We start from the raw sequence: 16,432 nt of genomic DNA on the forward strand, positions 1-16,432 counted from the left end.
AATGGTTTTTTCTGTAATGTAGTTAAATGTGGCGTAGTCCACTCCCCTGGTTTATATTCATATTATCTGTAAGATCAAAGGGGTGGCCATGATTAAGGTATTTTTACTGTCTGGAGTAGGAAATATAATGCTTAAATCTGTCCCTTCTCCTCTTACCTTAAAATGATTAAAATTCCTCCTGAACGGGCATATATTCGCCTGGGTTGGCTGAAGAACTGGATATGTTCTGCTGACAAAAGAAGGGTTTATTTGTTTTGGTAACTATGGTGCCATCTGTTGTTATGCCTCCTTATTATCTTCCCTAGGCGTGGACCCTGGTTCCTTTCTCCATTTTTTATCTTGAGCTCCCAACTCCTGGTCTTACCCGGTTGTGCTATGGGGACATTCCTATTCTATCATTTTGGTTCTGAATAGTTAAGTTAAGTTAACCTCGGTCATGGTGGTCCCTTCGTCCCCCTGTTAATTTAAACCATGGCCCCCGTCTAGATATCGGTTTTTTTTAAGCATCAAAGGATTGCTTACAACATTTTAGCGTTTCGGAGCCTGCTTCCCCTGTTCTATACTAGCTGTCTATTCTGCCTGGATTCGCCCCTATGGTGTCCCGAATCAGCTCTCCCTAGTCAGCTTACCGTTGTCGTTAAGTGCCTCCGCGTCTGCCTCGTTCATTCCGGATGTGACAGAGCGGGTCGGGTGCGCTGTATTTAAACTAGATTTCACACGCTGATTATTTTCAGCTGTGTATTGCGCATGCGTGTACTTTCCCCTTGTATTTCACGAATAAGACGCCATTGTTGAGTGGTGAATAAATCACTTTCTGTCAATCAGGCATAAAATGCCCTTCTCGTTCTGGGCTACTCGTATTGCGTGATATAATTTTCCTTTATTGAATAAAAGTACCCTAGACTCGCTAGATGTAATCTGGTATTCAACCTATGTGTGTATGGCTATCGTTATTCGTCTCTCGATTTACGGCGCCATCTTAGAGTGGTGTTTGCAACGTTCAGGTTCATTCGGCATGCCATTTAATGCACATTCAAGGCTCTAGAGTATAATTTCTAATCTTATAAATTATAATTTATCATTATATTTGTTTTGAGTTTCCTAAATCGGTGTGGTATTCATAGTTATCACGATCTTATTATTTTAAATAGTGGAAGCTAGTTTTAATAGCATGACCTTATATTACTTCCTGAAGGTGCTCTAAATGTCATGTGTTAGGATACATGTTAATCAAACATTGTATTATATTATATTATCTTTTCAGGCAGGTCTCTTTCTTTCCCTTCTTTCCTTTCTTGTCAGGTCTATTTTCCTCATCACACCTGTTCTATTTTTTTTTATATTTGCACAGGTAATAATATTCTTGTACAATGTCACATTCTACCTGTTCATTCTTTACTTATGCTTTACCTCTGGATTAAATCTTAGGTTCTATCTCTCTTTTGGCTTGTTATACGGCTGTTGCCACTTTCACTGCCCATTCCTCTCTCTGTTCTCTTTTAGTTGGGTGCTCCTCTTATATCAAGGATTCCCACTCTTCCCTGGAATTTAAACCATGTTTGATCGTATCAAATTTAATCATATACCACTGCTCCTGCTGTTTCCTTCTTTTCTTGCTGTCTCCTAATCTCGTTTGTTCCTTAATCCTCTCTAGGATGACCCATCTGATATCTTTCTCACTATGTCCCCGTTCTTTCCAATGTGTCACCAATGGGGCATTTTCTTTGTTGTTTTTAATCGCTGATTTGTGATCACCTATCCTCAGCCTTAGTTCCCTCCCTGTCTCTCCTATGTATCCATAATTACATGGGCATAGGATTAGGTATATCACGTTCTTTGTTCTACAATTGTTCAGTGTAGTGATCTTGTGTGCTGTTCCATTAAGTTCCACATCCTTTGTAACTAAACATAATTCACAAATGCAACAGTTGCCGCATTTGTGGTTCCCTACAGCCTTTGTTCCTATTAGTGTCGTTTGACTTTCTATTACATCATCTCTGTAGGTATGTACTAAACTGCACCTCAAGTTCTTATTCTTTCTATACACGTACAGTGGACGCTGTAAGGTAGTTTCTGCTCCATCATTTAAGATTTTCCAGTTATGATTTATTATGTTCTTGACCTGGTTAGCTACCTGTGAGTATTGGCTTACCATTACTATTTTGTCTTGAGTCTTTTTGTCTTTTTTCGTCAACAGACAGTCCCTGTCATAAAAGCGGGCTCTTTTTAGAGAATGGTCAATTAATTTTTTTGGGTAGCCTCTTTCTTTAAATTTCTGTTTCATCTCTCCAGCGTGTCTATAGAAGTCCTCAATTGTACTACAATTTCTCCTCAGACGGAGAAATTCCCCGAAGGGTATCAAATCTTTCTGACTCCTAGGGTGGTAGCTATTATAGTGCAGCACGGTGTTGCGATCTGACTCTTTTTTGTACAGTTCAACTTCTAGAATTTTGTCCTCATTTTTTATACAGATGTCCAGGAAGTTTACCTTAGTTCTGCTGAATGCTGCCGTGAATCTTAAATTCACGTCTCCTAGGTTGAGTCATGACAGAAACTCTTCCAAATGGTCCACTGAGCCTGACCATATAAAGAAGATATCGTCAATAAATCGTACCCAATTACGGATATTTTCATAGTATGGACTGACTTCATTGTAGATGTGTTTATTCTCGAACATGCTATGTTGTTGAGGAGTACCATGGAGACACATTTTACTATGAATTCTTTACTCCCTCCTACAATCTCTGTCTCTTCCAAAAGGGTCCTAATTACCTCTATGGTGTCATGTTGGGGTATATTGGTGTAAAGTGACTCTACGTCGAGAGTCACCATGATCTCGTTTTCACCATCAAACTCCAATCCCTCTGTTTTGGCGATCATATCAGATGTATCTCTGATATATGATTTCTGTTGTTCCACCAGAGGTTTCAAGAACCTGTCCGCATATTTGCTTAAGGGTTCAAGAAGGGAGTCGATTGAGGACACTATAGGTCTGAGGGGGGGATTATCTAAGCTTTTATGGACTTTAGGAAGTCCATAGAAGGCGGGAGTTTTGGGGTTCATATTATTGAGGAATTTCCATTCAATCCTTTGATGCTTAAAAAAAACCGATATCTAGACGGGGGCCATGGTTTAAATTAACAGGGGGACGAAGGGACCACCATGACCGAGGTTAACTTAACTTAACTATTCAGAACCAAAATGATAGAATAGGAATGTCCCCATAGCACAACCGGGTAAGACCAGGAGTTGGGAGCTCAAGATAAAAAATGGAGAAAGGAACCAGGGTCCACGCCTAGGGAAGATAATAAGGAGGCATAACAACAGATGGCACCATAGTTACCAAAACAAATAAACCCTTCTTTTGTCAGCAGAACATATCCAGTTCTTCAGCCAACCCAGGCGAATATATGCCCGTTCAGGAGGAATTTTAATCATTTTAAGGTAAGAGGAGAAGGGACAGATTTAAGCATTATATTTCCTACTCCAGACAGTAAAAATACCTTAATCATGGCCACCCCCTTGATCTTACAGATAATATGAATATAAACCAGGGGAGTGGACCACGCCACATTTAACTACATTACAGAAAAAACCATTTTGAGACCAGGAAGTTGTACAGAAGGTAAATATATAATACATACTGGCCCATCTAGGTCAGATCAATGATATCAAAGATAATGATGAATACTCAGCATATACACGTGCCCCCCCACAGGTGGAAGAACTGACATCCATATCTACAATTATAGACTGGAGGTGTCTTTCCCTACAGTTACCCACCAGAGTACACCAAGCAAACAATCCAGGGGTAAGAGGACAAAAGGAGGAGGGCTGATCCTCAGAGGCACCCCATGGGGGGATAGCATGAATGAATGAGGTCGCTGAGGGCTGCCCCTATTTCCACATTGAAAGTGAGACGGAGGGCCTGGATATTTATAAACATCTGTAATTTATAGGATTAATAATATATAGACATCTAGAACCAACAGGATGTATAAAGCCAGACCCTATCCTGGGAGAAAATGGTCCCCGAATTCCAAACGCTTCACCCAATGATGCACGAGGGTGGGTGAAACAGATCCCAAGGGATAAGGGAGGGAGATCCACACCACGTATGGAATGAGTACAAAAGAGGCGGGAGGTGTTGATCTAATAGAGGGTGATATGGAAACAGCCTTAAATGGCGTAATACAGACCTAGGTTGATGTGATAAACCGTCTCATAATAGTGATACCATGTTTCTTCTCTATATATTTACACAGAGACTGTTATCAATAGTCTATGAAGCCGGAGACCCCAAAGAAACGGCAAGTCCTGAAGAAGGTGTTAAAATATCCAGAGATAGAACACCGAAACGCGCCGACGCATTTGTTAGTGTATAAAATCCTAGTAGGGTCGTGGGAGTAACGGATATTCATATATTGATGATACTGTATACTACACCGCCTATTTAGAAAAAGGCCATTGGATTTAGAAAATAAGAGTGGTGAGAGAATATCAAGGCCACAGTGTGCTGGGGTTTTTTTTGTGTGTAAGGATCCAAATGTAACTTCATTTTGTCAAGAACTGCATTTACTGTCTTAATTTGTATTTTTCCTCATTGTATAAATTGATTGTATTTGACGTTACCTATGTTTATATATGTAATTAATTGTAATTAACTATTGATTTTACTATACATGTTCAAAGAGTGTTCTTTGAAATTTTAATTTTCCTTAGAGTGAGGGTTTCCTCATGTTTTATAAGAACAATAAAAGACTGTGAACGTTCACTTTTAGTGTGGAAATTGATCCCTTTCACTAATTCTAAAATTAGAGCATGTGTGTGAATGAATAGAACTTGTGTGGGAACACAACAAGCTCTTGTGTCAGTAATTACCCAGGGATATTCCCTTGACTGGTTGTCACTGTACCCTGTTCCCTGGGGCTAGTGGGGTACTCTCTCCCTCCTGGAAACGAGAAAGAACAGCCTTGTGCTGGAGAGTCAGGTTTTTGTGCAGACTCACGAGTTTTTCCTAAACAAAAAACGAACAGTCCCAAATCTAATGGATACGCTAAAGACCTTCGGCTTTAGCGAGGAGTAATTAAATAAAATACTTAGCTCCAATAAAGGTGGTAGCAATGTGACAATTATCCCCAATGGAGGTGAAAAATGGAACCAGTTGGGTAACCTCATAAAGAAAATCGTTAGAACTTAATTGCATGCGGAATTCATGACCCAATACGTAAGGGGGGGTACCATACCCATAGGATTACAAATACGGAATGAACCGGGGCTTTTCATTGAAAACCCTAAGTTTTTAGAAACTTGGACGTTCATCTGCAACAGGTGTAGTAGAGATCTTATGCTCCTGATAATTGAGACAGCACAGAGCACCATTCTGATAGAAATGAGGGAGATGGAAGAACTAGGAAAGGCCCTCTTAGACAGCAATGCTGTTGAAGAAGCGAAAAAGAAAATAGAGGAGATCAATCAGGACATGATTGGGTATTGCGAATATTTAACAAACCGCAAGACCCAAAAACCGAGAAAGGACATTAATAAATTCACACAGGAGACAGTATACCCTTTTTTGAAAAAAGATTACTACACTGAGAAACAAGAACAAAACAGGAATGGAGGTCCTAGAGTAAGGTTTCAAAATAGGAGACCCAGGCATATGAATTTCTCGGGCACCTCGGAAAGCAGCGGGGAAGAGGAGATACCGACAAGAGAGGAAGAAGAATATGCAGGCCCAAATAGAGATTATGAGAAGGCTTTTTTAGAACAGCGCCCGCAGAGAACACAGAGGGGGTTTCAAAAGAGAACAAGAGGCCCATACACGAGGAGACCTGCACAAAGAGATCAGGATCAGGAATACCAGCAGAACCAGGCCCCTCAGGAATACAAACGCACCAGGAACAAAGTATACTGGCATTAAAGATGACGCCAATTATAAACTTGTCAAACAGGACACTCACTACTGTAGAACAACAAGTGCTAGGGATGGGTTTTAATTTTGTACCGACTACAGGCATCAATAAATTTAAATTAGAAAAAGACCTGAGAGCTTTCTTCCGAAAAATAAGGCTTCGCCGTTTTTTCGAAAATAGACCAGCTAGAGAAGCACCACAAGATTCTGGGCTAAGGATAAAATCTACTTTCACGCCCAGTCTAGGGATGGTGGATAAAAATTTGGAGATATTCGAGTCAGTGGTCAAATTAGAGATAGGTATCCTTTTAAATAAAAAACGCTTTCAAGAACATAATATCACTAAAGCCCAAAGGGATGCCATAGACTCCCTATCCAAAGACACCCAAATAACTATTAAACCCGCTGATAAGGGCGGAGGGGTGGTGGTCTTCAATACGGAAGACTATGAACAACGAGTACTAAGTCTTCTATTGAATGAATCACATTATACGAGAGTGTCCCAAACTAGACTCAATAATCTGAGGAAGGAGGTGGAAAAACTACTTCGGGATGCAAAGACAACCGGAGAGATCACAGAAGAGGAATGGAAATTCCTCAATAATATGAACCCCAAAACTCCCGCCTTCTATGGACTTCCTAAAGTCCATAAAAGCTTAGATAATCCCCCCCTCAGACCTATAGTGTCCTCAATCGACTCTCTTCTTGAACCCTTAAGCAAATATGCGGACAGGTTCTTGAAACCTCTGGTGGAACAACAGAAATCATATATCAGAGATACATCTGATATGATCGCCAAAACAGAGGGATTGGAGTTTGATGGTGAAAACGAGATCATGGTGACTCTCGACGTAGAGTCACTTTACACCAATATACCCCAACATGACACCATAGAGGTAATTAGGACCCTTTTGGAAGAGACAGAGATTGTAGGAGGGAGTAAAGAATTCATAGTAAAATGTGTCTCCATGGTACTCCTCAACAACATCTTCCTGTTTAAGAAAGACCTCTATATCCAACGAAAGGGCACCAGCATGGGCGCAACATGTGCGCCGAGCCTGGCCTGTATCTATGTTAGCATGTTCGAGAATAAACACATCTACAATGAAGTCAGCCCATACTATGAAAATATCCGTAATTGGGTACGATTTATTGACGATATCTTCTTTATATGGTCAGGCTCAGTGGACCATTTGGAAGAGTTTCTGTCATGGCTCAACCTAGGAGACGTGAATTTAAGATTCACGGCAGCATTCAGCAGAACTAAGGTAAACTTCCTGGACAGCTGTATAAAAAATGAGGACAAAATTCTAGAAGTTGAACTGTACAAAAAAGAGTCAGATCGCAACACCGTGCTGCACTATAATAGCTACCACCCTAGGAGTCAGAAAGATTCGATACCCTTCGGGGAATTTCTCCATCTGAGGAGAAATTGTAGTACAATTGAGGACTTCTATAGACACGCTGGAGAGATGAAACAGAAATTTAAAGAAAGAGGCTACCCCAAAAAATGAATTGACCATTCTCTAAAAAGAGCCCGCTTTTATGACAGGGACTGTCTGTTGACGAAAAAAGACAAAAAGACTCAAGACAAAATAGTAATGGTAAGCCAATACTCACAGGTAGCTAACCAGGTCAAGAACATAATAAATCATAACTGGAAAATCTTAAATGATGGAGCAGAAACTACCTTACAGCGTCCACTGTACGCGTATAGAAAGAATAAGAACTTGAGGTGCAGTTTAGTACATACCTACAGAGATGATGTAATAGAAAGTCAAACGACACTAATAGGAACAAAGGCTGTAGGGAACCACAAATGCGGCAACTGTTGCATTTGTGAATAATGTTTAGTTACAAAGGATGTGGAACTTAATGGAACAACACACAAGATCACTACACTGAACAATTGTAGAACAAAGAACGTGATATACCTAATCCTATGCCCATGTAATTATGGATACATAGGAGAGACAGGGAGGGAACTAAGGCTGAGGATAGGTGAACACAAATCAGCGATTAAAAACAACAAAGAAAATGCCCCATTGGTGACACATTGGAAAGAACGGGGACATAGTGGGAAAGATATCAGATGGGTCATCCTAGAGAGGATTAAGGAACAAACGAGATTAGGAGACAGCAAGAAAAGAAGGAAACAGCAGGAGCAGTGGTATATGATTAAATTTGATACGATCTAACATGGTTTAAATTCCAGGGAAGAGTGGGAATCCTTGATATAAGAGGAGCACCCAACTTAAAGAGAACAGAGAGAGGAATGGGCAGTGAAAGTGGCAACAGCCGTATAACAAGCCAAAAGAGAGATAGAACCTAAGATTTAATCCAGAGGTAAAGCATAAGTAAAGAATGAACAGGTAGAATGTGACATTGTACAAGAATATTATTACCTGTGCAAATATTAAAAAAAAATAGAACAGGTGTGATGAGGAAAATAGACCTGACAAGAAAGGAAAGAAGGGAAAGAAAGAGACCTGCCTGAAAAGATAATATAATATAATACAATGTTTGATTAACATGTATCCTAACACATGACATTTAGAGCACCTTCAGGAAGTAATATAAGGTCATGCTATTAAAACTAGCTTCCACTATTTAAAATAATAAGATCGTGATAACTATGAATACCACACCGATTTAGGAAACTCAAAACAAATATAATGATAAATTATAATTTATAAGATTAGAAATTATACTCTAGAGCCTTGAATGTGCATTAAATGGCATGCCGAATGAACCTGAACGTTACAAACACCACTCTAAGATGGCGCCGTAAATCGAGAGACGAATAACGATAGCCATACACACATAGGTTGAATACCAGATTACATCTAGCGAGTCTAGGGTACTTTTATTCAATAAAGGAAAATTATATCACGCAATACGAGTAGCCCAGAACGAGAAGGGCATTTTATGCCTGATTGACAGAAAGTGATTTATTCACCACTCAACAATGGCGTCTTATTCGTGAAATACAAGGGGAAAGTACACGCATGCGCAATACACAGCTGAAAATAATCAGCGTGTGAAATCTAGTTTAAATACAGCGCACCCGACCCGCTCTGTCACATCAGGAATGAACGAGGCAGACGCGGAGGCACTTAACGACAACGGTAAGCGGACTAGGGAGAGCTGATTCGGGACACCATAGGGGCGAATCCAGGCAGAATAGACAGCTAGTATAGAACAGGGGAAGCAGGCTCCGAAACGCTAAAATGTTGTAAGCAATCCTTTGATGCTTAAAAAAAACCGATATCTAGACGGGGGCCATGGTTTAAATTAACAGGGGGACGAAGGGACCACCATGACCGAGGTTAACTTAACTTAACTATTCAGAACCAAAATGATAGAATAGGAATGTCCCCATAGCACAACCGGGTAAGACCAGGAGTTGGGAGCTCAAGATAAAAAATAGAGAAAGGAACCAGGGTCCACGCCTAGGGAAGATAATAAGGAGGCATAACAACAGATGGCACCATAGTTACCAAAACAAATAAACCCTTCTTTTGTCAGCAGAACATATCCAGTTCTTCAGCCAACCCAGGCGAATATATGCCCGTTCAGGAGGAATTTTAATCATTTTAAGGTAAGAGGAGAAGGGACAGATTTAAGCATTATATTTCCTACTCCAGACAGTAAAAATGCCTTAATCATGGCCACCCCCTTGATCTTACAGATAATATGAATATAAACCAGGGGAGTGGACTACGCCACATTTAACTACATTACAGAAAAAACCATTTTGAGACCAGGAAGTTGTACAGAAGGTAAATATATAATACATACTGGCCCATCTAGGTCAGATCAATGATATCAAAGATAATGATGAATACTCAGCATATACACGTGCCCCCCCACAGGTGGAAGAACTGACATCCATATCTACAATTATAGACTGGAGGTGTCTTTCCCTACAGTTACCCACCAGAGTACACCAAGCAAACAATCCAGGGGTAAGAGGACAAAAGGAGGAGGGCTGATCCTCAGAGGCACCCCATGGGGGGATAGCATAAATGAATGAGGTCGCTGAGGGCTGCCCCTATTTCCACATTGAAAGTGAGACGGAGGGCCTGGATATTTATAAACATCTGTAATTTATAGGATTTATAATATATAGACATCTAGAACCAACAGGATGTATAAAGCCAGACCCTATCCTGGGAGAAAATGGTCCCCGAATTCCAAACGCTTCACCCAATGATGCACGAGGGTGGGCGAAACAGATCCCAAGGGATAAGGGAGGGAGATCCACACCACGTATGGAATGAGTACAAAAGAGGCGGGAGGTGTTGATCTAATAGAGGGTGATATGGAAACAGCCTTAAATGGCGTAATACAGACCTAGGTTGATGTGATAAACCGTCTCATAATAGTGATACCATGTTTCTTCTCTATATATTTACACAGAGACTGTTATCAATAGTCTATGAAGCCGGTGACCCCAAAGAAACGGCAAGTCCTGAAGAAGGTGTTAAAATATCCAGAGATAGAACACCGAAACGCGTTGACGCATTTGTTAGTGTATAAAATCCTAGTAGGGTCGTGGGAGTAACGGATATTCATATATTGATGATACTGTATACTACACCGCCTATTTAGAAAAAGGCCATTGGATTTAGAAAATAAGAGTGGTGAGAGAATATCAAGGCCACAGTGTGCTGGGGGTTTTTTTGCGTGTAAGGATCCAAATGTAACTTCATTTTGTCAAGAACTGCATTTACTGTCTTAATTTGTATTTTTCCTCATTGTATAAATTGATTGTATTTGACGTTACCTATGTTTATATATGTAATTAATTGTAATTAACTGTTGATTTTACTATACATGTTCAAAGAGTGTTCTTTGAAATTTTAATTTTCCTTAGAGTGAGGGTTTCCTCATGTTTTATAAGAACAATAAAAGACTGTGAACGTTCACTTTTAGTGTGGAAATTGATCCCTTTCACTAATTCTAAAATTAGAGCATGTGTGTGAATGAATAGAACTTGTGTGGGAACACAACAAGCTCTTGTGTCAGTAATTACCCAGGGATATTCCCTTGACTGGTTGTCACTGTACCCTGTTCCCTGGGGCTAGTGGGGTACTCTCTCCCTCCTGGAAACTAATATGTTTCACAACACAAACACCATCTCTCTGCATTTCCACCTATACTATCCAGGATAACTCTATGACATTAACAGACCTCTGTATGGTAAGCATTTGAGTACTGTAAACATGCTAAAATAAATACGCAAATAGATTCCACTTCCTTACGGCAGATGCTTGAGCCTAATACAGGAGAGCTACTGCTATGGTTACTAATGTAATAAAAGGCTTCACTGATATGTTGAAGAACAATCATATCAGCAAATGAATGCCATATGAACTATCACTCAAATATCAGCTTTAAGTGGATTTTAAATGTATTTGGAAATGCCATATTTTTGTTTGAAAATATCAGCTTGTCCTGTTGTGAAAATTGACATCCTCCTATCAAATTCAACCTTACGGTTTTACAAAATCACATTTTAAAAACTCACAATCTTCCAAAAGCTTGTCATTTTCATGAACAAACTACTTTTGTATTGTCCTAAATACTGATTTTACCATCTTAGAGAACACGTACTTAGTCTTCAAGCTCAGCATGTCGTTTTCATCAAATGTTCTCATGTACTACAGCCACACAAGGACAGATTCGGCCTTTCCAGGCGCAACCATCACATGCTGAACATTTCCACTGTCATTAGCTCATAATAAAAGTGATATTTAAACCCTAGTCTCTGAAGTCCAAGGTCAAGACGGTCACCAGTAGACCACGTCTCCTCCCAGTGACCGTGAAGACGGCACCTCTCAGACATCCTTGGGAGTGAGTTCCAGCAATTCCCAAGGGCCTTGTTATAAGGAAAGGAACACTCATCTCTAAGGGAGGTCTCAAATTCTCATCACCTCCCAAGTGGCCAAGATAAAATGTCCTGGTTTTTCCTTGCAAGTTTTCTATCCCTTTATGTGTGAAAATGTATGTGTAGGGTGATTATGAGAAAGAATGGTGTGATATAATATACATTTTGTATGTGCATGCTAGGGTAAGCCTGGCAGTTGCATGCAATTTTAAGGAGGAGGAAGACAGGTAGGAGCTGTGGCTTTAACTGCATTGGTCATCCACAAATATGGTATAAGCACTCTTTACAAGCAAAGAAACACAGAGCACCTACAAGTCTAATCTCAGGCTAAGATAAACACTAGTAGACTTGTCTTAAAAATCTGTTGCACACAGTGAACACTGATGCTGTGCACCACAGTCCTACTTTTTTGCGTTTATTTACATGTGGATATATTGGAGTCTTCCAATATGGGTTCTCAGAATTTGTGGACATAGGTGGGTGTTGAGCTTCGTCTGTTTATCCCACAAGACAATGTACTTCACCCATTCCATTGGTTTATATCGAGTCAGAACTAATCCATCATTACAGCTTTTCAGTCTGCACATTCCTGTCAGGTGTTCCTGTGCTACACCTATAGAAACAGTCCTGCCCACTCAGTACACACAACTCCTCCTGCCTGCTTCTCTGTGCTGCTTCTTGAGCTGTCTGGTTTATTATTCCCGAATGTTTGTTTATGTACCAGGCACTGCATACCAGTCAATCTTAGCTGTAGCTCGGACACTTTGAGACTTCAGTTGCCCCAACTTCAGTCCTGGCAGATTATATTCTGGAACCACAACCCAACTCATATTTACACCCTGAAGGTCCTCTGCAAGACCTGGCTCTGACATAAGGACTTGCACCCAGAATGGGTTATTAGTACCTTTTTAGAATATTGGAATATTGCATGCCATTGAAGGCAATGGAGTGGCTCAGGGATAATGGTGATACATTCTTCTACTCAGACATGCCAATGTCTGTATTTTTCTCATTTTAACATAGAACATTCTACAATCAGATGGTTGAATGTTCTAACAGTCTAACAGCCCTCTGCATCAGGCTATTCTAGCTCTTAAACACCCTCTGCCTCGTTTTCAGCCATTACCTGAGGCTTGGGCTATAACCCGGGTCCAAGAACATTAACAATCAGTAGCAGGATATAGTGGCATACTATCTTTGGTGCAATCTTGTACAACTTTGCAAGATGCATAGCTCTGGAATCAATGTTACTGTTATGACAAGCAGTGTAGGTTCAGAAGGGGTTGCTCTAATTTCAATAGGGCTAAGGATCAACCTCCATGTTCAGCCTTTTACAAACTCTGATTGTTCTCAGAGACTAGTGTTTATCCGTCCTGCTGCTCTTTCTTCTTAAAGGAAGATAAAAAAAAGAGGTCTTACACACCGAAGTTCTTGTGTTAAACCAGGTTTAACTATAATTCAAATAGAAAATCTCATCACATAGTCATTAAAAAAAATAATTAGTGGAGCATGACCGGTTTGGGCCAGTGTGGCGAGGGAGCGTGTCATGGGATGGCCAGTGAAAAGCCCAAGAGGTGAAACAAAGCCACTTGTCTCCTCCTCCCCTGGGGAAAGGCCACTTCATTCTTGCTCTGTGTAAGAGATCAGACTGCCAGACCCAAGTAGAGGAACTCGATTAGACAACATGTTATAGCTTAACTAGTGCTTGAACCAAGTTGCAGAATTCATGGTCCATAGTTTCACACCTTTATCTGTACAGTCTGGTTGGCCTGTGTAGGATGTTTATATTCTAGAGACACCATATATCAAGTGCAAAAAAATAAAATAACTTCAAAAAAGAATTACTGCAAAACAAATGTTTTTGGGTACAAAAATAAAATGTGCGCCACGATTCTACATAATGGCAGGATGTCTCAGTAATGATTACGGAGTTAAGCTCACATCCACTTCAATGATAACAACTCTATCATTAACCAACTTTACACCTTGATATTGCTACACATATCACTGCAATACTCATGGAGATAAATATCTCTGGCATCTTATGGGCCCATTCTTAGTTAGATTCAAGCATCCAAAAGAACACGGTTCCATGCTAAAAAACCCATTAAGGTTACACTTAACTGCTAGCCCATACCTCTAGGACATCACGAGCAGTCACTACTCGGTGCCAAGAGGAGTCTTAATCTGCACTGAATGGAACAACCAGTCAGATAGTCACTCAAAGCAACTTCTATCACAGGTAAAGAGCATAAGATTTTAAGATCTGTAAGCAAGATAATCCTCTAGCTCTTCACCGCTTCCCATTCAGTGAACAAAGAGAATGCTCCTGACCAGTGGTCCAGCTTCTTACCATACTTGTCTCCAGGAAGATAAACAAAACAGTAAGACGTTTCTAAACAGGTCCTACCCAGAGTAAGTGGAAGACAGACATCACTGTACCATGGAGCCCCAGTATCCAACTATTTACTTCAGAATACATTTATTAGGAGAGGTTTAACACCCAAACACCACTCCCTTGAAACTACGCCCGCACCTATGAGGAAATCAGGAATATAGATCCTTTCCATATATTCGTTTTCATCACCTCCCAGCTCAACCACAATTACATCGCAAGAGGAAAATAATTCAAGGAAAGGGTCAAAAGCTGTGTCATTCCACAAAGAAGTATTTCCTCCTGCACCATGATAAGTCAACCGACCAAAAAGCAGCCAATCACGGAGAAGGACTCACCTGGCACCTCCACCTCCCAGCACCAAGGCAATTGCATTTCCGGTTAGCACACGCGCTAAGCGAGAAAAGTCACTATGGCGGTCCGGTGGCTTCTGGTAGGCTCGCTCATACATCTCAATCTGTAAAAGATATACAAGTGTCATTTGCTTTGAAGAGCTAAGAAGACCAGAATTAAAGTCCAGTCCACCGTGCATCAAGCCTGTCCACCATGAACCAAGCCTAGCCGCAGTTATGCATCAGGGAGTTAGATTAACGCATTTTTGTGCTGGTGTCCGCGTCACCACACTAATTGCAATAGTCACGCATATATAAGCACCCCTGGATCAGCCCACAACAAGGTGCACATTTAATTACAGCTCACCTGTATAATATAAAAGAAGCTGCCAGCGAGCTAAAATTGCAGTGCTTTGCCTGAGCTTCTCACATTTTCCTCTCACAGTAGTAAAAATAAATTCTATTAGGTCTGTTGTCAGGCTTTATATCAAGCCACTGGCAGTTGCTTAGGCTCTGAGAACCATGTGGTTTTAAAATAAACAACACTGGCCCTTAGGCAGCCACGCATAGATCACGACAGGGCCGATCTTGCCTTGTTTTTCGGTACCACTGGTCATGAAGAGATCAATTGCCATTAGCCAAGTCAGGTAGAAGGTGGCATCTTTTGTTTTTTCTTTGCTGCCCCCGATCAGAGTACTGTAGCCCTCCCGCTCGACCCATCTCTCTCAGTCAGTACTCTCTGGGGGGGGGCAGACTATTGGGTAGTGGACTGCAGGATGTAGTTGTTCATGCCAGGCCAGGCTCTGCCTGCAGCGTCTCGCGGTACTTACTGGGCTTTGAGGAGCTCCAATGCACATGTGACCTTCCATTTCAGGTGTTTTGGAGCACTTTCAATATCTTTTTAGAGCTCCTCATTACTCAAAAGGGTGTTATTTCTGAAATGTATCTCCATTGACTTCCCTGCTTGGTTTTATTCACAAGAAAGTGTCACACATTTGGTTGTGGAATGTCACACATAAGTTCATAGAAACCATGTGTTGGAACTGGCACGTTCTGGTTGGCTGAGGTGAGAACCTACCACTCGCATCAGGGGTGGGTGATTACACTCACTGTATAACCTGCGCTCACCCTTGGGTAGCTTGGCACTGAGCAATCAGGCTGAACATAGAGGCAATGTGTAAAGCATTGGTACAGCACTCACACAATACACTGAGCGCCACAAAAGAGACTTCACATGTGGTGTATGTAAATAAAGTTTGTATTCAACACAAACATTAATTAACACAACATGAACATCATATATTCTGGGCATAAATCACATTTGGAAATATCACTAGTAGTACCAGGCCCAACCGTGTTAAAATGACATCAGTAATATGCACACTTGGGAAAGATCCTACTTTACCCCACAGCACCCTTGTGCAGTGTGAAACATTGTCAGAACGTGGTCCACACTGGCAATTATTATAATTCAATAGCACACAGTTAGAGGGTGCACCACAGATCACATCCATATCAGAAGAATAAGTTACTTACCTTTCTGTAAAGCCTTATCTGGTAGAGACAAGATCTAGTTCCAGATTTCTCACCTTCGAATTATCCCAGGCGCCAGATCGGATTCGGAAACCTTTCTCAGAAGTACCTGTGTGTGTCAACAGAGGGTGCCAAGCAACTCCGTAACAATGTTGTCCATTGGAAGGGACGTCGGCAGAGTCTATATAAGCCCTCCTCCAAAGAACTGACGTCAGTTTCTTCCGTGTCTACTTTCCGAGCTACAACGCAAAGCCACATACAGAAATTGCAAAGGAAACAGTGTGCCCAAAAAGAATCATCTTTTTGAAAAACGATTATATTTGTTTTAGCGTAGAAGGGATTCCAAGAGGCCTCAGGATCTTCAT

At 40.9% G+C, this 16,432-nt stretch overlaps 1 protein-coding gene across 4 annotated transcripts in view; it reads right to left on the reverse strand.

Annotated features, from left to right (window-relative positions):
- The window catches only part of PNPLA7 (patatin like domain 7, lysophospholipase), a 1,524,034-nt gene that overhangs the window by 555,475 nt on the left and 952,127 nt on the right, over positions 1–16,432 (reverse strand). For all 4 annotated transcript variants that reach the window (XM_078642105.1, XM_078642108.1, XM_078642106.1 and 1 more), the window contains one exon: positions 14,541–14,659. In XM_078642105.1, coding sequence (XP_078498231.1) covers positions 14,541–14,659 — 119 coding nt within the window. The remainder of the gene's footprint in view (positions 1–14,540; positions 14,660–16,432) is intronic.

Source organism: Lissotriton helveticus, chromosome 5_1 (genome assembly GCF_964261635.1).
Source record: "Lissotriton helveticus chromosome 5_1, aLisHel1.1, whole genome shotgun sequence".
Taxonomy (NCBI): domain Eukaryota; kingdom Metazoa; phylum Chordata; class Amphibia; order Caudata; family Salamandridae; genus Lissotriton; species Lissotriton helveticus.